This window comes from Grus americana, chromosome 4 (genome assembly GCF_028858705.1).
Source record: "Grus americana isolate bGruAme1 chromosome 4, bGruAme1.mat, whole genome shotgun sequence".
Lineage (NCBI taxonomy): Eukaryota > Metazoa > Chordata > Aves > Gruiformes > Gruidae > Grus > Grus americana.
Window position 1 is genome coordinate 33,232,222 of NC_072855.1, and position 24,808 is coordinate 33,257,029.

The window sequence follows — 24,808 nt, forward strand, 5'->3', positions numbered from 1 at the left end:
TTTCTAGTTATCTCCCCCTTTTAAAGTCTCAAATAACTACCAAAATTACCAAAGGCAGGACATGGTTATGTTAAGTTGCTATTAATGTCTCAACTGTTAAACATAAACAGGGACAAAGACAGGGAATGTTAAGTTATTGTTGGATCTTGAAATATTTACATGAGAGATTTATTTGCTTGGGGGACAATATATAAACTGTTTTCTGATCAGCTGTTAAGGCAAGATCCAGTTCCCCCTCTGACACAGACTTCCACAGTATTGTTCCCATTCACCTACAATCCCTAGGAAAGTGCTCACTCCTCTTTGGCACAGGTATCAAAGAACCAGCAGCAAGCTAGTGCCAAAAACGTAACTGGCCTGCCAGCAGCCATGCAGGTAGGTATTCATGTGTTCCTCCTCTTGCAGCTCAACATTCCCAGACTAAAACTGGAAAACTGATGATAAGTGTTACAGAGCATTATATTAGTTAACAACCACCAAATCAACTCTTTTCATTTTCTCAAATGCTCCCACTGTCAGAAGAGTGATTGGGGTGTTCTCAGTTCAGGGGAGAGGAAGGGAGAGAGTAACATTTATGTATGTCTACTGTTAAATTTCACTTTTTTCCCCCCTTCCTATTCGGCCCAGTTATGAAATTTGGCAGACTTCCTCCCAGTTAAACCCTTCCACAACCAGAGAGACTCCTCCCTTCCCAGTCTTCCCTCAGGCTCAACTCCTTGCATGTCATCTCTCCAGCACCTAGAAACAGCTCTTCTCCTCCCTGGCCTCAAGTCTGAAGTCACACCTGCTCTCCCATCTCCACTACTGTCTGTCATCACGCTGCCTGCTGGATTTACTCAACTTTAGGTTTTTACTTTTGTAGGCTGAACTAGAGCAGCTCCATGAGAGACCACCTCCACACAGTCATGCTCTCATCTCCTATGACCCAAGGCAGAGCCAGTCTCCGAATAGCAGGTAGTTTACACCAGCTTCCTGGGGCAGCTGCACAGTGGTGGCAAAGCTCACCCTCTCCAGCTTTGCCAGGTGACTGTTGCAAGCTGTTTGCATCCTGACTTAAACAAACCAACCCCAACCACTAGCTTTAATGCAGCTGTCAGAAAGTTCTGTCCATTTAGGAGTAGTGGGCACAAGGAGAAGTCAAATCAACGTACTGCAAGGAAAGCTGAGGCAAAAGAAAACCATCAACCATATCCAATTATGTTTTTCATTATTGTCCAGCTGTTCATACCACACACCCCTTCATGCTGTGCACTGAGAATTTTTTGATAGTATGCAGCTTTTATACCCACGTTATCTATAAATATTTTAAATTTTCTGTTGCAGGAGTTCATGTATTCCTTGCATGAAGAAGGAACCTCACTGTAGCAAAACACAAATACAGTTTTCTTCAGGAAGGCAAGGATTCCTATTTCTCTCGTCCTTTATCTCCACCCCAAGAGAATTCAGCACTAACCAGCAGAGGTAAAGAGTTATTTGAAGACACACCAGCATGTCCTTGCAAGTAAATGACTAGGTACCAAGAAATTCCCCTGCAGGGAAGTGGTGCACACCTCACTCCTAAAGGAGAATATTCTTATAGATGCACCCACATTTCTAACAGCATTGACATGTGGACTGTTAGTATCAGCCTCTGCAAGTATGATCATGTTACTTGCTACAGCTATAACACATTAAAAACCTGGTGTGACTAGTCACAAGTCACCTCTAAAAAGTCTGGGAACATCTGTGAAAACTTGAATTCCCTACATATGGTCACTGATGGCACCAGAAACAAAGCTGACAGGATGAAATGCTCCCTTCTGGAAGCTGGAAGTCAACAGAATACTGGAAAAACTGTAGACTTTGGAATAAAGAGCATTTAAGTTCATCTTCAAAAGGTGCCACCCCCCACCTTTTTCCTCTACCCTCAAAAAACTCAGAGGACCACCCCTAAGACTACCAAACCAGAGATAAATCAGTCTGCTTGCTTTGAAATCATTCATTCATATTACCTCAAGCAAAAAATATATTCTGCTTTTACTCATTTCTCATGGTCCATTTGACTTATAAGACTACATAGGAAGTAATTCATTCCAAATGGGTGTTTTTATGCTGAACCCTACATAAAGCTTACAAAACATGAGTAGTATCTATCCCATGGTGAGAGCTCCTTGTTGATGAAGTGTAACAAAAGCATATAGGTGTCAAAGGAAGTTTTTCTGTTAGCATATGCAGCCAAAGCAAAAGCCAAATTGATTATACTGAATTCAGATTGCATCATTTTATGGCTCCTTCCTGACTTCAAAGTGTGAATCGACTACTCTGTACCTGAATTACCAACACCCGGGGCAGATGGCTAGAAGTCAATGCTTGGCACAAGGACATACACACTGCTCCAGGCAGATTCCAGCAAGCTGTTGTTGAGAATGGCCAGGAAGCGAGGGCAAGGTAGAATGGAAACATCAGCAGGGAAGTCCAGCTCAAGCAATCTGAGATCTCAAGAGGCAGAAGGGACGACCTGCAAGGTTCCTAAGCTCTCAGAACTAACACTGCTTCCTGAACTCTCACAAACTGATCACCTGGACAAAAGTCCTTTCAGCTGCATTGGGTAAGTTATTCCTCACTTTATACCAAAAATTAAAAGAGAACTGGTTATGAGAAACACGGTCACTAAGCAGTGGCACTCTCTGGGTGAAGATGACCAAAGAGGGATGACAGACAACATTATGTCATACTACAGACATACCTTATGCTCCATGGAGACCCATGTATGGGTTTCCTCCTTCCCACACCTCTGAAGGTGAATACAGGGGCTTTAAGTTCACTTTTAACAAAGGCTATAATTACTGTAATGAAGCACTACACATGTATTAAAGAAAGGGAAAAAGGAACCAAGTAATCTGGACTCAGGGACAAATATAAGGACAAATAATGATGTTGGATAAGTTAGTGTATGAGGAGCCTGCTTTTAGGATCCATAAAAAAGCTGGCTGTTCTGCAAAAGAAAAAAAAAAAGCATAAAAAGACTTATAGACTCTGGTGTATTTCAGATTTGTTCATGAGAAAGTGTATGGATACCCTTACAAGTAACTGTCCAGTCCAGCATTTTGAGAAAGTCCTGCCGGTTGCAGGCCAGAAAACCTAGAAGTTATGTTTGCCTTTCGGAATATCTTGTTTCTTCTTAGCAGCATGTCAATCCAACTTTAAAAAAGTCACATGGTAGACAGTAGGAACGATACACGCCGAGAAGTGATTTGCAGTAACTATGTTTGATTTAGCTCCTGGTTCAGTGTCAGAACATAGACTCAAGATTGTGGGAACACTTGCTGAAACCAAGTTGTTTCACTTGTATTGTGAAAGGCTATACCAAAAAGCCTTGAATTACCAAGTTTATATATGTGTGAAAACCCACTGAAATCATTTGGTTTCAAATTTACCATCCAAAAGGCCTTTCTTTCTGCAATATGTAGCAACAACACTCAATAACAAACACAAGCCTTTATCTGTTACAGCCTGTTCTGGTTTTAACTTCAGAAGCTTCTCCAAATTGCACATTTAAGTGTAAGATCAAGCCAAAATGCAACAGAAGGAATTTAGAAATTATGATCTAACAAGCAAATCAGTGTTTCAAAGTATGACTAAACCTTTTGTAGTCTAATGCAATTTAATTCCCTATATACTATAGGAAATGTTTATTTTTCCTGTGCTTCAGTTAGTTGCACAACACTAGAAGTCCTTCAGTATGATCAACTTCTTATAAGGAAAAGGTCTCACTTGTCCAAAACTCTTCAAGGAAACACAGAATTCAGACTGTGAGTTTCTCTACTACCCAAGCTTTCATTGCTCTAGTTAAATGCTATGAAAATATCAGCAAGCAAAAGAGGGAGTACCACTGGACTAGACTCATGGAAAAGATAAGTAAAGCACAGGGCTTTACTTGGTTATCAGTGACTTAAGTCAGAGAAAAATGGTACCTAAAACATCAGAAATAAATGTCAGATGGTGAAGGACATTTTGGTTACAAAGATTACTTACATGTCTTCTATTAATTTCTGGAAGTCTTTAACAGTAAGTAGAATAATAGTATTTTTGATGCTTTCATATTGCCAAAATAGTTTCAATTACACATAAGGCTTGACAGAACTCTCATGGCTAAGACATCAACAACAGTGTGAAGTTTCATACTTTTAAGGCCGAAGTGTAGGTGAAGTATTAGCATATCAGAAATCTTAACTTGCAGGTAAAGCTCCATTCCTTTACATGCTTATAGGTAGGCTGTAGTCAGCACTAAGAGGAAAAAAAACAGCGGTGGGCATTTACATTTTTAGACCTAAGCTAACTCATTTATATCCCTATTTTATGCTGTTCAAACACAAATCAAAATTTCCTGTGGCACAAACTGTCACAGTGTTTCTATCCAACACCATGGGTGGTAGTATGCGGTTGTTGGGGCAGGCTGGCAGTAGAACTTGAAGTGACATTCCACAGGACCACCAAATCTCTTTGGCTTCTCCAGTCCCCTTCCACCCCTCCCTTCAAGTGAGAGAGACACGACTCTTCCCAAACCATAATACCTCAACTATTATCAGGCTATTACTTCTCCACAGTGGTTATGCACATACAATTAGAAGGCTGTGTGCATTTACCAGGAACTAAAACAATAGTTGCTTTCATTTCTGGACTGGTTCAAAGTCCTGAATCAGGGCTCCAAAATTACACACGCCTTCCAGTAAGAACCAGGTAACTCAAACAATTTATTCTGTGTCTTGAATTCTAATAAATGTTTTTACTAATAGAAAACTAACATCCTTAAAGGCATACTGCCTGCCATCCAGTACTACAGAAACCTATGCACACCACCATGGAAAAAATTAGCTGTAGAGAATTAAGATTTTTTTGTTCAAGAATGAGTATGTGATTGCAGGTCATTCTCTGATATGGAGGGAAATAGTTACAGAAATCACTTTGAGTTGTCTAGCTTGCAACTGTGACCCGATTTCTAGATTTGCTGCACAAATGGGGCTTCTGCATTTCACAAACTACCTCAGTACACTGAATCAAGTTGGGCTCACCTTTTAGAGACCCAGCTTCTGATTCAGCAAAAACTCCCAAGTTCCAGTCAAGACACACCAAAACTGGTCAACAGTGGTCAGCAATCATTTTGAAATAAATTAAAAAAAAAGGTTTTTTTAGCTTAATGTGCTCTACAATTAACCTCACAAACGTATAATGCTTTAAATATGAGTTCTCCTCTCCTGCTGCTGTCTCCTGTTTGGGAGAGGATCAGGGAATTTCCGTAGAGGACATGCTTCCTACCTCCGAAAACTTATGGTTTAAAAAAAAAAAAAAAACCCGACCAAAATCTCAACTCCTGCCAAGTTGCAAGTATCTTATAATTGGTGGTTTGGACTGGGCATTTTTTTCTTTTATTTCTTGGTTGTAGGGAAGTTTCCTGCTTCCCATCCAAAATGACAGTGCATGATACAATCCACTGCTCACAAGTTCTTGATTATTCTGGGAATAATACATATACTAATACATTTTGGACAGACAGACTGCTTCGCTCCCTCAACATACACATGTGAGGGATGACACAGAACTATACCATTATTCCTCTTGTTCAGAGTATTTAATGGACTTGCTACACTGATTTGTCTTCTTGCCCAACGATCCAACTACGGCCAGCAATTGGTTAAGAATTAGCTGCATTTATGTTAGCACCTCAGGAAGCACAACCAGGATTCGGACAGTTTTAAAACTTGGCTTGACAAATGCCTGAACAACCTAGTCTGAATTCAGTGCTGACCCAATTACAGGCAAGGGGGGCTGGACTAGGTGGCCTCCAGAAGTCCTTTCCATCCTGGATTTAGCTCATCTATCTGGAGAAATCCTGACAGCAAACAACTGTACAGCTACTGATTTATTTGCCTCTGCTGCTGGAATTACATCAAGGCACAAGTTTAATACCAAAGCGTTCAAACGACTTCACTGGAAGAAATAGTTACTCCCTGCAGGAAGACTTTAGCTAAAACAGGTAACTGGGTTTGGTTTACAAGCTACATACACTTACTGTGGCCATGTGGCAGAGTTTTACCTCAAAAAAACCTTTAGAAACAGATGGGGTGAGCAGCAGTGGATAGGGTTTTACCTGAAAGGTGTGGTCACATAATACAGTGGGACTTTGGTAGCAATACCAAATAACTCCTAACTTTTTTCCCCATCTTTCCTTCTCCCAGGTCAGACTCCCATCCTTTGATTTGTATCAGTAGCATGTTTACCAGGGACCAAGGAATCATGTTTAAGTATTCCCTTGGCAAGGGATTTGGAAAGTTAACCTGATACAGTTTAATGCATTAAATCCTACTTTGTAGCACCAAAACGTTGCATAAGCAAAATGAAGGGGTAAGATGTCCTAGGAATGGTGGGCATTGGCAGGGGCTGAAGAGGCAGCATGAAAAAAAAAAATTCTTCTCATGGGCAGCATTAAAGTTCCAGTCTCATCAGATCGTAGCACAAGTTTGAAACGTTGAGGTGCTGCTTCATGCTTTTACCTTAAGCAGCCTTTTTCCAATATGAAAAATTTGGAAGATATTGTACTGACAACTGTAATTTCAACACATAAGTTAAGGAGTGACAGCTTTAGCTAAAGAAACATGGGAGTAAAAGTTTTTATTTTCATCTGCAAATGACTTCTGCTTCTGAAAGTGCCTCTGACTTTTTTTATGAGGGAAAGAACTTAGCTCTATATCCCAGCCATGCTTACATTTCTTTCTAGTGATGGTATCATAAATCTACTCTGGATTAATAATCTAAGGGACAAATATACATCTTATCTATATCCATCTCAGTTCTGCTAAGACCATAACTACAGGCAGGAAAGCTCTAAATTGGTGATGAGTCTTCCAAGAAATTGGTGGCTTACAGGTAGGGATCTAGTTCACTGAGCAAGTCCCTCACATTAGCAAGGATCAAATCAGAGAATAGGCTATATCCACTTTGAGGGACTCATCCCATAAAGTACTAAAGATACAGATTTTATCATGCTTTGCTACCTGTATATAATTAAGAGGAATATTTTGGACTGTTTTCTAATCTTAGATTGAGTGGGTTAAAAAAACCACGAACAGGTTTTACTGGGTATAGCTGGGTGTGCACACTTTCCAAATTACAGTGTACCGTAGTGTAGTCATTTATAGCCAGGCTACCTTTGCAATTAGCTATATTACCACACTTAGTTAAAAAAGCACATAACCTACAAGACCATTTCTTAATCTCTACAGTACAATTACAGAATGTAGTTTCCAGTCACCAGATTTGAACTGCAGCCTACAGACTAGTATTGAGATTCCCCACCACCACGACCCTTGGTATTAATCAGTCTAAGTTTAATTAGCAACTCAAGCAGTAGTCTGTCCTTCGATTATGTTTTCCCCTTTCTAGAAATTAGAGAGCTGTACTAAAATTAGGTTGAACAAAGTACGCTATGTCCTAAAATAAAGGCTTATTCCCATTGGGATAGTATACAGTTGCTTATCGTCAGTGCTTTGTACCTGAGCTATGTGTTTTCTCCTCTTCATTTTTACATCTTTCAAGTAATATTAGTTGTAATTCCACAAAGTACTGTTATATAACAAAACTATAAATAGTATTTATATGTTGTTTGTTCTAAGAGCACCACACCCTCCTAAACACATTCCTTACAAGATGAGATTTTACAGTGATGGGGTGTAACCTCCCTTTTTTCCTCTGCCCTAGTATTAGCAATTTGCAGTTTTTATAGAATCATACTTAGCATCAAAAATAAAGCTCTGTACCATCCTAAAAGTTCTGTCAGAAAGTACATTAAATGTGATATCTTAATTTTAAGAAACTGGTTAATTGGTAGTATTCCAGTGAAAAATTCTCTTACCAGAGCTTGATGACAGAACAGCTCCTTTGTGAGAAGATGCTTTAATTGTGCAGATAGTTTTATTTTCACATCCTCTCTTCGAGGGCAACACAGATGGCACCATTTTAACCTTGGGAGATGATACACTACGAAGTGTGATTGCGCCTTTCTTCTGAATGTTTTTCCCTTGTGTTGTCTCATCTTTCACAGAAGGCATCTGTTTTAAAAAAACCAGCCAAAAAAAACAAAACCAAAAAACAACCACACACCACCACTGTGAGAAGCTGAAGATGTCCCCTTCCAGCATCTGTAATGAAATACTGACCACACAGGTAAGGGATATGCTTAGCTATTTGCTATCACATTGGCCCCATCTACAGTTCAGAACCTCAAGAATCATCTCCTGAATAACCCTCAGCAACACAATACTGTAAGTTTGAAGCTAATCACTGGTAATGACACACACACTAAAGAAGTTACAGAGGTCATATTACATCAGAGTTTCTTCCTCTTCCTCCCCAAACTCTAATTAAGCCATTCAAATACATGACTGTACCTAATCTCAAGATGAATTATTTTCCAGCCCTTCGAATAGCTTTCTTGGTCTAGGTCTTAAGTTACCACACAGAAACAGGTTCAAGTCTTTCACATTCAGGTGCCATAGAAAAAAACATAAATTCAGGAGTGGACCGTAGAAGAGGTTTAAAATAACTGGTTTGTATGTAGCACTCATGTATCTTTCATACAGAATTCTTGCTCCAGTTTATATGGGCACTAAGTCATGACAACTCATGCTGTAAAGTTAAGGCTATAAAGGAAAACTCATAAGAATGTGAAGATCTTCATATGCTTTTCTGTGACTCAAGCCGATATGCAGGAATTTGGTCATATTAATGCACTTCCTGTTTTTGACTCCAGTCCTCATCTTCATTTCCAGAAGTTAATCTGTACTTTTCAGAAGACCACTTACTAGTCAAGCTGGTCTACTGCAAATTTTGTAGAAATTTTTCTATGGATTTTCCAGGTATCAGCAGAACAATTAATATCACAAAATTAATATCCATCTTGGCAACAGGGTGAATTTAAAATACTCTCTCCAGCCCTCAGAACCAAAAGGAAGGAGTGAAACAGAATCCAAGCTCTGAAAGACTTTAGAATTAAAATAGACTATCCTTGCTTTCATATTAATTTAGGTTTTCAAGTTAAATTATTTATTATAATAAATAAATGTTATTATTTATTAATTTATTCTGTTTAAAAAAAAATGGGTATCTGCTTCTGTTTTACCTGAAGTAGCTTCCTCCATATACTGAGCTTTACTGGAGGTTTTTCTGGCAAATGAGTAAAGCCTGACAAAAATACAGACAATGCCAGTTTTACCAATAACAGCTGCTGCCTCCATTTCCCTGATTTAACAGAGCTGTTGAACCCTCAAGTGAACAACAGGAGGGACTCCATATAGCATCAAGACTCCAAGTCTGCATCCCTACCATGCCTCCTGAGATCTTGCTGGACCCAACCCTGAAGCTCTTCTCTTCTTTCTCACTGTTTCTTTTCTTTTAACCTTCTTTCAGAGTATTTGAAAGCAGCACGTTTCTCCTGACAGGCAGCTGACTCGTCCAAAAATATTTCCCAACCAACCAGCACACGCATACCTCCCGGCCAGGAAGTTTGCACCTTCCAGCTGGCTGGCTGCCTAAAACCAGGTATATGCCCTCTGCATGAGAAATATTTCCTGGCTACTCTTAATTATTCTAATAAGTCCCAGTTCTACTTCAAATAAACAAACTCCCAAATTATTCCAAGCAGCCAGTTAAATTAAGATGTTAAAAATAAAACTCTGGACCCACTTGTTGGTCTTGGGGTTTTGTGTGACTTAATGCTGCTGTTAATATATGCACAACATTTCTGTAAGTAAATTTCCATTCAGCACTGTACAATACAGAATTCCCTTTTTCCAAATGTAAAAACAATGAAATATGTAAATAAAAAAAGCTTACCAAAGGAACAGAGTGCAGGTCAAATGTTTCATTTGCCACATCTTTTAACAAGGCTGCTTCCAGAAGAAGCTCTTTTTCCCCTCCAGATGGATAGATGTTTTGAGCACAGGGCTGCATTAAAGAATCTGAACTTTCCATTTTATCGTTCAGCATCTCTTTTGAGTTCTCTATACACGTTGAAAGCACAGCAGAGACAGAGGAGCATGCCGAATGGGTAGAGCTGGCTTTGCCAATGTCTTCCGGATTCTGCATCAACGCAGGTGTCTTTGAAGCCTTGTGGGAAGCGTTTCTGGGATGTGTTGTGGCATGCACAACTTGGCTAGCGAAGGGGTGTTTGTTAAGACGTAGCTTATGGGGCTTATTCACAGGCAATTCCACTTTAGTATCTTTAGTGATATCTACTTTCTTTTTCAGCACTTTTCTAGAGGGGGACAATTGCCTCGGGGAAGCAACCAGTGAAGATGAGGGGACAGCTGATAGCTGGGGGGACTGAGGAGACTGTTTTAATGCTGCACTGTCTCTTGGCTGTAGCACAGGCCTAGACATAACCTTTGGCTTAATGTTTTTGAAATTAGGTTTGGGAAAACTAACAATCTCCGATTTCTTTGCTTTGGTTATTGCTGACACAATAGGAGACCTGCCCACTGGTTTTCCTGCAGTTTGGCCTAAACTAGCTTTAAGCAAAGGCCTTCTATTATGCCCTCCTACAAACGCTTCATTTGGTCTTAGTTTAGGAGACTTGTCTCCAAGTTCTGCCAAAGCTGAAACAGAAAAAGTTGTATTTTTTGATCGTTCTTTAGGAGTTGAAGTACATAGAGCAGAATCGCTTTCATCAGCCATAGGACTGAAGACCACAAAAGTTGCTTCACATTTCAGGTCAGGCATAACAGCCCTCTTCAATTTTGGTACACTGCAAGATACGAAAGAGGTGGTGTGCATATCCCGAAGAGCAGCATTTCCAGAGATAATTTGTTCTTTGGTTAAGGGTTCACTGGTTTTATTTGATACTTGTTCTCCATCCATTTTATCTACTGGGAGAAGGTGCACATTATTTACAGAACTATCCATGCATGTTTCCGCATTGGAATTCCCAGTTTCATCGTGGTCAGTGGTATGCTGTGAGGACTTCACTTGGTCATCTTCATTAAAATTAATGCATGGTGATAATGCATCTTGCCTATAAGGATCTACACATCCAGCAGCTAGTTTTACAGACTGCGCTTCTGTTTCCTGTGAGACTTTATCAGTCTTGTTAGCGTTTTTTAGACAGTGTTCAACACCTGCAGAGGCAGGACAACATACTTCAAGTTCTGAATAGGCACCTGGGATTTCTGAAGCCACTATTGTAGAGGAGACATTAGGTGTTCTTTCTGAGCTGGTTCTATCAAATTTCTCCCTTGTACATACTTCAGAAGAGATTAGTGTTTCCCTCAGATGCATGTCGTCATTTTGATCAGTTCCTAGAGTTTCACCTATAACATTAGTAACATCCAATGTGCTCAGATGGCATCGTGCCCAGTCCTTTATCAGGGACGGTGCGTTCTGCTCTGAAGTGGGAAGAAGTAATACACACTTAGAGTCCGTCTGACTGTAAGGCACCGATTGTTTGATACTCTGATTTTGCATTTTTGCTGTAGCAACATTACCTTTCACCAGGTTTGTTGTTTCTTCCAGGTCACAGTTCAAAGTATACACACATGTCTGTTCAGTCACAGAAGACTTGCATGCAGCATCTGCATCTCCCAACAGAGCTCCTGTGCAGTTGTACTTACCAGGTGTCTTCTGCAGATGAAGTACTTCAATACACTGCTCTGTTAAAAGAATACTTCCGAAGTCACTCTTATTTTCAAGAATGGCATCATCTTCATGCTCAGTCACTGTATTTTGGTCAGTTGAATTGCCGTGTATCTTGGTGGCACAACTCTTTGAGGAAGGTGTAGCTCTGTCACATGCATAGTTATTTCCATTTTCATCCCTTATAAGTAAGGAAGACTTGAAGCCATTCTTTGCTTTGTCATCTGACTTTTCAACATTCATTTTGAAGGCTAAATTTTAAACTATTTTCATTTTATACTTAATTAAAATCCCAGAAAATGCAGATTCTTCTGAACTTTGCAGAAAAAACCCAGCTTTTCCATGGAATGTGTCAACTGTCTTGAAAAATATTTTAAAAATAGTTCTTTGTTTTCATGTTTCTCAAGAGGACTCAAAAGTTCTGGAATTAAAGAGAAATGAAAAACAATTAGCCAAACCAGGATTTGAAGACAGTAACCATTCTTAAGCTATTAGTCTTTGAATCAAGTGCAGCCATTTTGACCAACTTCCTTAAGGAAACTATGCTTTTGCAACGATGCCACCCATGCATGTTTACCTTCACAATTCATTTCTGCTTCCCTGACTGCCAAGCAACTTTTGAACCCTTTGGTCAGCTGCAATCAAGCGTGACTTCAGGGCTGCATTCTCAGATACTTGGCTTGCTTGGCTTCCATGCAAGCAAAAAAAACAACCCAAAAGGTTTGGCTTCTCAACAGCGAAAAGGTATCTGAGAGGCTACATGATAGAATGAACCATTATTTTTCCATCTTGCAATAGCAGGTACCCAACAAAAGGGCATGGTTCCTCACACAGCGTATAGTCAAGCTACGAAGCTTCTTACTGCACAGTGCTTAGAAGCCGAAAGTTTACACGGGCTCATACACAAGCAGGTAAGAGCCACATAAGAAAAATCTGTTCAAATCTGAATACCAGACTCAAGAAGCTCTCAGTCACAAGCTGCAAGCAGCTAGGAGAACTCTAGGGAAGAATCACTACACACTCATACTGTTCTTACGCTCTTTACTCAGCATTTAGCCCAGTTTACTGCTGGAGAGAGGACACAGCATTAGGTAGATCTTCAGTCTGACTATGTCTGGTCACATATACGTTCTTATGTACAAGTTTGCATACAGACAGGAAATTAGGAGATATCTAAATTGTAATAATGATGAAATGCTCCTGTATAAGGTCAGGTCTAGAACAGACAACAGAGCAGCAACTCTAAGAATCCCAGTGAAGAAAGACTTCAGTGTTCATCCTTTGATGCACATAAGGAGCAGTAACAACCCCAGACAGCAGTTTTTCTCCACCTTGAAGGCCTTTTTCCTGCCTTTTGAGGAAGCAATGAACAGCAGAGGCAGCTCAAGATCTTCAAAGAGTTGTCTTAAGACACCTGAGCTGAGATAAAGAGAAGACAGGGAGGTTCACAATCAGTTCTGGGGTTACACCAATACACTACCCCAGTGCTGCTGGGTAGCCAACAAATAGATGTATATGGGACCCCTTCAGATTCACTGGAGAGCAATTCCCTACATAGCAACAGCCTCCACTTTCTATAAAGATGACACAAGATTAGCCAAGTGAGGAAACAATTCCAGTGTCCTCTCCAGCAGAGGAGAGCCACATATCCTCACCCAAAACCCTACAGAAGCAGAAAGGGCAGGGGGAGAGGGGGAAGACAAGTCACAGAGAGGGCATGGGGAGAAAAAAAACCCCAAAACTAAGAAGAGCCCTTGCAACGTATCAGGGCAAGTTTCTAGCAAGCACTAGAACTGCACCGAGGTATAAAAACCACGAGGACACAAATGAGAGAGAAGATACAAACTGTCCAAAGCAGCTGGATGACTTCAATAGCATGACTCCATGTTGAAGGTTCCTAGTACCAGAAATAAGACCAGAGGTAGGAAGAACTTCAAATCTGTAAGATATGGTTGCAGTGGGGTGGGGGATCTGGCAGGAAGAAGAGTCACTTTCAGAGCAATAAAGTCTAAATGGGAGGGACAGAAGTCACTGAATCCAACAGGGGAATTGGGTTGAAGATGTGTTCATTGGCAAAGGTCAGCTTCCCAACGGAAGAACAGGGAAACTGGACAAGTGCTGAACATCATCACATATCTGGAGTAACGGATTCCACTCTCCAATCAAAGAACAAGGAGGAGGAAAACACCTGCCATCAAAAAATATGAGTAAACAGGTAAACAGTATTTAACTAAAATGCAGACACCAGAACGCAGTGTCCTCAAATGAGGATACTGATATAATATATTTGAAATTTGGTGGGAAGAAAGCAGCATGATATGAACATCAAGATCAAGTATACAGGATGGACAGAATAATGCACAATAATATGAGAATTAGTCAAATCATTTCAGACTAATATGTTAACCACGTAGCAGAGTCCCTACAGATTAAAAATCCAGAGCTAACAGAAAAATAGAATATTCCATGGAATAAGGATCAATAAACTACTGAGATCAATAGCATTCTCCTCTGCCTCCCCACCTTGATGTAATGAACAATTTTAGTACCTTTATTTTCATCTTTCATTAAGAAATGTAAGGCAGATTCAAGAGCTCTTCTGAAAAAAAAAAAAAAAAAAAAAAGTCTTTCCTGGAGGCAGGGCAAGAATCTGTCCTGAATAATTTTCCATTGATTTAAGTCAATCACAGAAATCAACTGCTGAAAAATATCTGCAAACTTTGCTTTCACTGTTGTTTTGACACATTAAAACTAGTTTCTGCTTGTCTGGAGACTAGCCCATAATGCAGCTTGCTCACCTAGTCATACAACAAAAAGTTAAGATTCCATTTTGATTCAGCATTAGCTCAGATCCAACCAGCAGTCTTATCTCTTTCAAGAGCCTTCTCACTACAGAAAACAGGGAACTTCAATATGCCAAGACTTTGCAAAACTGAGATCCCAGGAATTTAAAGAATGACACATTAGCTTACAGTATGCATAGCTAATAATGCCAAAATTCAAAATACAAGCAGCTAAGTAAACCTTGATCCAGTCAATGCTGAAGAAAGCTCCAAGAAAAATAAAAGTGGTTTTGAGACTGAGTAGATAAATGAGGAAATGCATTAAAGTTGCATATATGAATGTGTAACATGTAGAAGTCTGCTCACTCAGTGCTCTAGACTTTCACATTACCAGAGAATATAGAGAAATAAACCATTGATTCAACTATTTTTAAAGCAAGTTTTTACTTTATAATCAATACTTTTCATAACCTTCAAATACAGCTTCATATCCACATTCAGAGTCCTAAAAGCATCCTGCATAAAAAGGGAGGTATTTCTAAGGATTAACTGTAGTTCATAAAAATTTGTCAAGGAAGATTAACATTAATCTTCAAAATATTGACATTCTGTAACAGGTACTAACACATTCATCAGTTTATGAAAAGCCTTCCTAGTGATGAGAAAGTCTTTAGATTTAAGACCTGCCACAGGAGGCTAATGACAAATTAACCTCAGCCAACATCTCCTCCATAGGAGTGGTCAGTAGCAGATGCACAGACACAACAGTTGCCCTTCCCAAGAACATTCCTTCCCAAGAATACACTGTTCCTGGCAACTAGCCACAAAGGGAATTCTCTAAACTAAATACTACTAATAAACTTGCTTTGAGTTTGTCTTACACCAACAAGTATTATGCATGTCTGGCCTCCACAACACCCTACAGTACAGCACAACACAGTTCAGCTGGTTTGTGCCTTCAGTAAAGCTCAACTTGGCAAATTTCAGTTGTATATTTCAAGTGCTTACACATGGCAAAAAAAGCCTTAGTTAACAGAGCTCATATCTGTTGAGGAAGGGGAAAGCTTAAAGAGCTTGGGGTAACAGAAGCATCACTTAGAAAAAAGGGAAAAGAGCTTGGCAAGCAGATTCTCTTAAAAGGAGAGATGATCAGCTGCCAGCAGCCCCAGATCCAGGAGAAATACACTACAACACACAGAACTGGGCTCAGAGCAAGGTCTCATCGCTTCTGCTAACCTACAAGGAGTGTCTGGGGGTGTGCTGTAAAAGGGCAGAGGGACAGACAGTGATTCATTCAGTGCTGGGTAAACAGTAATCAAAATTATATCAATTACTACAGAGGATTCAAGCTACAAGTCTACAAATTACTGCAAGAACAAAAGTCAGTTTGTGTTAGTGTCACAACATAGGCAGTAATAATTAACACTTCTCCTGGTACTTGGTTCTTTCACCCACACCATCACACGGCGCTTACTCAAACCCAGCAGCTATGTTTGTGCAGCCTGTATGAAGGGGGGAGGGGGGTATAAATCTGAAAGGAGAGTATGTGCCCAGACATGCAGGAAGGCAGTCCAGAAGTGCTCTAATCAGCTGAACATGCTTTGATACGAGACAAAATGCACCGTCAGCATCTGTATTTCAGCAGAAAACCGTATTACATGGTCACAATTACTACAGTCACTGAAGTCAGAAACCATTTAAGACATTTTATATGTCAACGCATTACACTACAACTAGTTTACCTGACTAGGGAACACAACACAATCACGTAAGTCTGACTTTTTCCAGTATGTACACCTGAAGGCAGAGATAGCAGCATCCAGGAGGGAGTCTGCAGTGACCAGGCATCCCTCCCAACGTGCTCTGTCCAGTGTTGCTCACACGTGTTCCATATAAAAAGCACTGGGAAAACACAGTTTCAGGTAATGCTGCATTTGCACGAAATCACAGTTTAAGAGAACCCTGTGCAGCCTCAGTAATGTCACATCCTGATGTAAACTAGCCTGTTGCCAAGCTAATTCAAACTATTAGAAGAGAGGGTGCATTAAGCTCCTAAAACAATGTCACCCAAACATTTATAACATTACAAGTCCAACATACTCCTAGAAGTGAATTACATGAAGTACTCATATGCTAATGGCATTGCTTGCTTAAGAACACAGTATCATCAGTGCTGACACTGTGATAAAAAAACCCAAACCCACAGGATAGCTAAGTGACATTTGTATGCTTTACTCAAAGTCATTTTAAAAAAATCAAAATCAGCGTGAGACACTTGCTATGGTAACTTGCACATTATTTCTGCTTATGTTTGCAAGCAATCATGCAGGCACATTTGACTGAAGGAGGAGTATCGCTTCCACAGGCATGAACCATCAGGTTTTGCCTCCTACTTGGCTATTTGCCAGCCTGCTTCAAGACTGAAGCACCAGCTAACATACAAGTGATAGTAACCAAGGAGCATGAATTTTAAGTAGTTAAATCTTGGCACTAAGGTATGGAAGAAATAAAGTGGAAAGGCAACTGAACATAGAGTTGCAGAAATCAGATAAGCTAAAGTTGTGTGAGAGGTGCTGACTGCCCATAACACGTTCAAACCATGAGACAGTACCAGACTACCCCAAAACATATGACTGCTCACACTAACAGCTTCCCTAGTAGCTTGCTCCTACTAGTGACTAAATAGTTGTCTAACAGACAGCAATGCTAGTGCTTTCCACAGCTAGTGCTTTCCACAAACTCATGGCCTCCAGAGCATTGGTTCAATGGAAAGCTTCAACTGCTTTCAGAGCCTTATTTTCATTGCTTTCCTAAGATGAACAGTCCTTATCTATTTAATTGTTCACAAGCTCTGGCCATCATTATTGGCCTGTCTTCAAGGATGTTAGGCTATTGTTGCTATCTTCAAGTTCAGACTATTATTTGTAAGCATGTAATACACTCAGACATTCCAATGGATTTATACAGTGTCTTGATAACACACTTTTTCTTCCTTTAATAATTGCCAGCTTCTGATTTTTATCGTAAGTTCCAGCAGAACTCTGTATTCAAAAGTGGAAGACTGGTCCAGTGACTTTTCTTAAAGGTAAATTAAGTTTTTGGTTATCTAAGTAAAAGATGGACTTGAAAAGTGTTGAGAAATGACATCTAGTATTTCGGGGATTTGGAGGTGCAACCCCCTAGACCAGGAAGCTCTGCAAATGCAGATGCCTTTCCTCCACTCCGTTTTACAGCAACTGACAGCATGAAACTCATGGAAGGAGTCGAGATAAGCATACAGGAGCCAGTGACAAATGCTAGATATTAAGACAGTGCAAGTAAGCAGGTCTACTTCATTATTTGAGATTAAGTGCATGATGAAACAAAACCAAAGCTACATATTTGAATGCACAGATGAGAATACCAACAAGCCTCTCACTTCAATATTCCAGCCCTCTCTTACGACTTAATCAGGTGTTCATTTGTAGCTTCATCAAGACAGCATTAACTGCTAAAAGTGGCCCAGACTACTCAGGAGGTTTTCAAAGTACGGTGCATTACACAACTGCATACACAGTCAGTCATATATTTAGTTATCATTCGTTTATCCATTGCCATCACAAACAAAGGCTGTGCATGGTTTTCAAGGAGATCAATACTCAGTCTGTTACTCTTCAGGAACTTGTAAGAATGACATTAAGTTAGTGCTTCCTGGTTACATTATTCATCAACTTTTCAAGGAGATGCTTTGGGCAGGGGGGAAGGGGGTGTGCTATTTTAATCACAACTAAATTGTTTAGCAGAAGCATATGTTCTTGTACAAGGAAGGATAAACTTTGAGGTCAAAAATGAAAGTAAAGAGCTGGAACCTGAGAAAAACCACAATAGCACATTTACTGTGGCACTTCCTTGGTCAAGGTTCGAGTCCTTCTTTTCGAAGGACTTGGTTGAACAGGTAAGCACAAACAAGACTGAGACTGTCAGAGTGCTATGTTCAACAATCCTAATCAGTGTTCCAGTTCTTTGACTGGATAGGGTTCCAAGTATTGCTCACTTCCTCTGTTTCCTGGAATTCGGCTGAACTGATTTTCTCCAATACTAGCATTTAAAGGGTACATTTACACATTTTGGTATCTTCAAGTTACAAAACAGTGAGCCAGGATTATTCATACGAATTTTCCCTCTTAGACTGAAGTATTATCAGTGTAGGAAGAAAGGTGATAATAGATTACAAAGTACAAAAATGCTTTGTGAATTCATGCTAGGTCTGCCCAGACACTTGCATACAGCAAATAAAAGTTTAAAAGTTCAGCAAACAAGGTTTGTGCTTTTCAAGAGTGTCCTTAAGTTTCAAGATAGGCTTCAGATATCTAGCAGTTTTCCTGAAGTCTCTCATCATACATTCTTTATCATAATTTCTCATTCTTTATGGAAATTTCAACCATCAACACCCTTGCTGCCCATCTTCCTTTGCACAAACTTCAAACATGCAAAGTAGAAATTGCACTGACCATTCTGAACTAACTGGTCAGTCCTCCCAGCAACCTTTCTACTCTCCATTATACATTTCATCTTTTACAGAGCTGTCAATTCTTTTTATTTGCCCTATATTCCTCACTTGCTTCTCATGCTGGCTGAAGTGAAAGCTAGTGCAGAAGCAAGTACACAGGGAAGAGGTGCATAATAGCAATTGCACCTTGGATTCTCCAGGTAAATGGGGGGGGGTGTCGTTGCTGTTGATGGTTTTGGGGTTTTCTGTTTCAGTTTATTGTTTGTTTGGGGTTTTTTTAAATTTTGTTTTAAATATCCCCTCTGAGTATTAGGTCTACGGACATTTAAGTGAAGACTTTTGTCTGCTGCTAATGCCACCTTGACTGACAGATACAAGGCTTTCATAAAACAGCAAGTACAAAAATGGCAGAAATACTCCACAGAAGCAGCAACATGTTGCAAAGGTGGTGGTTAAAATGCCAGTCATAACCCTGGGGGAAAAAAAAAGTTTTTGTTTCCTAACAATGAACCACAACTTAGTCATTCATTTGGCAAGTCAGAGCAGAGATGGCTTTAACAATTACCAGTGGAATAACTCCTGAATTAAATATTTGTCTTTACAATCAAGTTTTAACGCCAAGCAAATATACCACAATGTGCCAGGCAGTATAACCTTAAATAACAGTCTCAGTGTATGTGCTGGCTTTAAACTTTTCATGTTCCTGAACTATTTTATGAAGCATCTGTGGCCCCAGCTCTAGCGTGAGTGCTACACAACATGTAGCTGACATCATCAGTATTCTAGCTAGTAACAGCAACTGTGTGGATGGAATTGGATAGTTAAGACCACAGAAAGACTCATTTGCTCCTGTGCATTGCATGTCCTTTCAGATCTTCACCTAAAACTGAGAAGCTGTTCACCAGCTGGCTATATTTAACACTGACATATAATATGAACTAGTTTACAGAGCATCCAGAGTACTCTCAACATAGCCTGTAGGGAAGCAAGATAAGTACAGCAGCATTGTTTAGCTCTAGTGGATTATTCTGTGTAACAAATCTGTAACTTGATTAATTTACCTGAAAAAGTAGATCAACAGGGTCTCTAATGACTGATAAACTGGCATCTTTGCCATGATATCCTTTTGCAGTACAAATGGAAGAACTGATCAAGATGCATAGGATTTCTCACATTAACCAGGTCAGAGGTTTAATCAGCTCACAGTTTTTGTGGACTCAAAGATGCTTGCTGTGCAAAAGTGGTCATTCATTCAGAAAAGGCTACAGCCAGCCAAGAACAGTTTCCACTTACTCTACAAAAAATTCTACCACTGAGTTCGGATTGCACTTTTGCACGGCAACAGCATCACAGCAGAATTCTGAAGATGCTGTACTTGCTAATTAAAGAACAGTTGTTACTACACTTTCAAAAAAAATATTCAAGGCTCCTGATTACATATAGTGAACAAAAAGCTAATAGAATTGCAATAAACTGGTTACAGGAAACAATATTTTGGTAGCCAAACAGGAAACAGCTCCCAGCCCAATGATTACAAGTCCTAAAGGTGCAGTGGTTGTTGAGGATTTTCAGTAAGTATTGCTGAATAGTAGTTTAAATCCTATAAATCCTAACAGTTTCACCAATATTTCACCTGCAGCATTGCACAACTGGCATATGGAGCAACTGGCCAGTTCACAGCCATTGTTCCAAATGTTGTAGTTTCAGGAGAAAAAACCAAACATTTTTTATAGTCAAAAAATGTTATGTTCCCTACAGAGGAAACTGTTTGTCACAATTACATTACTGCTACAATAGATTATTTTTATTTCATTATTTTCACATTTTTTGTTTGTCTTTCAGTCCCAGAAGACACAAGCCTCCCAATCCAAGAGGGACTAGCTCTGCAAAGCTAAACACAGCACTGCATCTCTACAACAGATAAATTACACGAAAGATGCCATGACAGTGTTGTAGAGCTGTTCAGAGAAAATAGCCTGATCTATGCAACACCATTAGCTAGCAGGCTGCGGTCAGTGCTCTCTAGAAAGCATGAGCTCCTTAAGCTGCTTGACAGGGCTGCCAACAGACTGCCTGCAGCCCCACAAGGGCTGAAATTCCACCAGGACCTGGTGCATAAAGGACTGGAGAGAAGGGGGAGCTAGGCACACGTTGCTTGAAAGGCTGCCAGGGTAAGGTTATTGGTCTCGCCCAGGTGATCTAGAAGGTATCTGGATATGCAGGCTGTTGCCTGGCTCCCTGTGGCCCTCCCTTGACTCTGGGGAAGGGGCTCCACTCGAGCCCTGAGCAGCAGCACTCCTGCTGAGGGTTCTGCAGCTGCGGGGCAACAGCAGGACTCAAAGCTCCCATACAGAAATCATCCTGTCAGTCCCTCTGAGACCCTGTAGGAATCCTGTAGTCTAGCAAAGAATTATAAATTTCTCCCTTAAGATTCAAGCAGTGCAAATCCATTGTTTTAATATTTTTCCTTGAATCAAGTTGCTTAAAGTCAGGCATCAAATCCAAGTGCCACTTATTAAAGCCTTTGTTTTACAGTATAGCAAACTTCTACACCACAGGTTTAATCAGAGAGCTGAAAAAAGTGTTTAACTTCAAATGCTAGCCTCTCAAACAGTTCTCCCTGTTCAACTGCTTAGCTGACTTGACAGCTTCCACAACAGTAAAGCATATATACATCACCAAATCATTGCAGACACCCTGGAACTACAGCTATACGTTATATGGGAACAGTAGCTTTGATTTCAACTCAAGACTGACCAAAATCAATGCAACAGGCAGTGACAGAAGTGTTACAAATCCAGTGCCACATCCATACTTGATGTTCCCAAGTGAGTTTCAGGTTCTGCTACAGCCTCCCCTTGAGATGAGATGCACACAAGAGGTCATTGCACACACCAGCAAAGTACTGCTTCTGTGCTGCAAAGTGAAAAAGCAGCACCCTGGTTTTATTATAAACTAGATCGTAACCCTTGAATAACTGACAACCTAACAGGAACTACATGATTAACAAGCAAAAACTGACTTTTTCTTCCTATAGCTGTTTTTTTGAGAGAGTCAGCTTGGTCTTTTTTGCAAGGATTGATCACACATGAACTTTTACTGTACAGCCCCCTTGGTCAGATGATTCACTTGTACATATGGACTGGTTCTCTAGACTCTCTAGGACTTGGTGCCATGTGTAAGCTACCCAGTCTGCAATAAAGCTCACCTCACATTTAACCCTTTAGGCTTTGACTTCACCAGCTTTGTAAGCCTGATGTAGGAAAGCCTGAACTATATAGAAGCAGTGATAGCAGCATGAGGATTTAGAGGACATTGGTCTGATCTGGTATACCGTAAGCAGTCATTCCACAGCCAGACACTCAGTTTGTTAGCAGCAATCTGCAAAATTCTATTTCTCGGGTTAAACCACATTTAAGACATTCAAGTGTGCAGCAGAAAATTGGGAAAACACAGATAAAGGGGCTTTCCATTACTACCATTTAAAAAAAGTGTTAGTGGAAAAAACAGTTACTGCAACTTCTATAGATTCTGCACAGGGATGGGCAATACAAAGATTCAAGTTAAATGATGTCTTTATGTTCTTGCAGTCAAAACTCAAAGCTTCCCATGCTCTAAACTGTAGAGAGCACCAGGATGTACAGCTTCACTATGCACAAACTTCTCCAAAGCTTTCTGGGCTGCTCCTCCAAGGACATAATACACATGCATCATTAAGACGGCAACAGAGACAGAATATTAGTTCTGGATTTATGGTGGTCACAGACTTTCATTATTTAATTCTGGTGAGTACCAACACTGAAATGGCAGCTGCTGGGTCAAACAGTCATTCAACAGTACAGAAAACCATAAAACTATCATCCATATCAGAAGAGAGTCAGAAACACTAGCATTTCATACAACAAGTATTTCACCTCTCTGCAATGCGGGTGGAAAACTCCTACACAGGGCTAACAAATAAGCGTACTTGAGTAACTTCATACAACTTCATAACAAACAGTTGATGTTAGTTTGGGACATGGATAAGCAACTCTGCCTCCAGTGTTTCAGATTTAAGAAGCAAGAAAACAATTCTCACATTTGGACAGGTATTTGGGCTGTGCATAGCAGCAAGATTGGTATTTGTTTGGTTTTTTTGTGGGAATGAGGAAGAAACACTATTGAAAAAACAAACAAAAAGAGAAGTTGCTTAGGTACCTAAAAAAGTTAATTGAACTTGCACAACTGAATATTGTCCTATGAAGGATGACCAACTTTTTTTTCCAAAGCAAGCTCAGGAGGTTTAAATTTGCATGACAGAATTATTTCATCTATCAGCATCAAGTTCACTAAAACATGTTAACAATGATGCAGTTTCTAGATTTCCATCTATAAATCCAACAATTCACAGTGCACAAACAAGGATCCTCACGTCCTGCTCAATCAGGACTCCGAATGTACAGTTTGTTTATACAAGTCCTCTGGCACATGAAATCCCAGAATGCTGGAGAAGCCTGAATTGAGAAGGGCTGCCTAGACATAGGGGAAAAAAAAAAACCCCAAATCATCCAACAAAATAGAAAAACCCCAAACCACAGACCCACACCCAGTGCTGAGTAATCCGAGAAAATAAATAGGGGGAAAAGTCATGAGGCTTCTCCTGGTAGGAAAATACACAACCCTAACTGCTAAATGCTAAGGAAACAGAGTCAGGCTGAGCAGACCACAATAGATCTCCATCCCCCAGATCTCTTGTTTTCATACTTCTAGTTTTAGAGAGTATTTATAAGAGCACTCTCTCCTTCCTCCACGAGGTACTGGGGGATGTTCCTGGAAGAGGAGACTGGTACTACCTTGATGTTTTCCCTTCAAATCCACTACTGGGGTTCTGTTTTCTCTGAGCCAAGTTAAACATACCAGAGGCATTTTTTACAAGTCATTTGGGTAGTATACTGCTCACAACCATCAACTGCAAGCAATTAATACTGCATTAGGAACTTTCTCCGGAGGAAATTGCTTCACAAGAAGCAGGGGTGGAAGGGATTGGCACCTGAAAACCACTTGCTTCAGTCCTCTGGAAAGTCCATCTATGCCTAAGCCTTCAGGGTTGAAAAGCAGTATTTGGTGGTTAGACTTAAAATTGTTCAAAAAGTTTTCTGGAAAAAAAAAAGAGAGGAACAGCAGTCCATCAAATAAATCTACGAACACACTGGGTGTAATAAGCTTCCTTGGGCCAGATTTCTTGCATCTACAAAGAAGTTCCTAGTCAAAACTAGGTATGCTTAAAGTCAGAAGCGGAGGGGACAACAGTCCCCAGCAACTGGCACAACTCTCATGCAGAAGGCCAAGGTTCAGTTTGCCTACAAGAGCCAAGTGCTCAAATTAGTTCCACCCTTCTGATCTTCCACATGACAGATCGACTGGTGGCTAGGGCACTTCATTTCTGACCACTGATAAGGGTCTTAAAAAAATCTGGAGGTGGTGTCAGATTTTTCTTAAAGCAGAAAAGAGAAAAATGTATATTCTCAGCTGATCAGCTTCAACTGAGGCACACATATTGGTCTAAAAATCAAGTTGCATGTCAAACAATCAAGCCTTCCATATTAATAAAAATTGTTAGACTGAGTCCTTTAACCATTTTCTTCACAAATCACTGTATTACAGAGAACGGCAAGTGCGAAAGGTAGCAAAAGTAACCATTTCCATAATGTTAAGCCATATTAAAGCCTCCTGAATTGTTTTATACAATCTTCTCCTCGCCCAAGGCGGAGGCAAGAACAACTGCCTGCTTAAGCTCCCAGTTTCTAAAGGCTTTAAGTCTTACCAGTTTAGCACCCACCTCTGTTTTAGCAGTTGCATAGAATCCGGTTTGTTTCCCCTCATTGTATCCCTGAAT

General features: G+C 40.1%; 1 protein-coding gene across 11 annotated transcripts in view; it reads right to left on the minus strand.

The window, feature by feature from the left end:
• Positions 1-24,808, minus strand: part of MTUS1 (microtubule associated scaffold protein 1) — a 124,902-nt gene that overhangs the window by 79,107 nt on the left and 20,987 nt on the right. For 10 of the 11 annotated variants that reach the window (XM_054823458.1, XM_054823466.1, XM_054823462.1 and 7 more), the window contains exons 2-3: positions 9,868-12,082; positions 7,889-8,084 (exon numbers count right to left, since the gene is read on the minus strand). In XM_054823458.1, the coding sequence (XP_054679433.1) occupies positions 7,889-8,084; positions 9,868-11,904 (2,233 nt within the window). In that variant the 5' untranslated portion in view covers positions 11,905-12,082. The remainder of the gene's footprint in view (positions 1-7,888; positions 8,085-9,867; positions 12,083-24,808) is intronic. The other variant, XM_054823468.1, reaches the window with a different exon arrangement.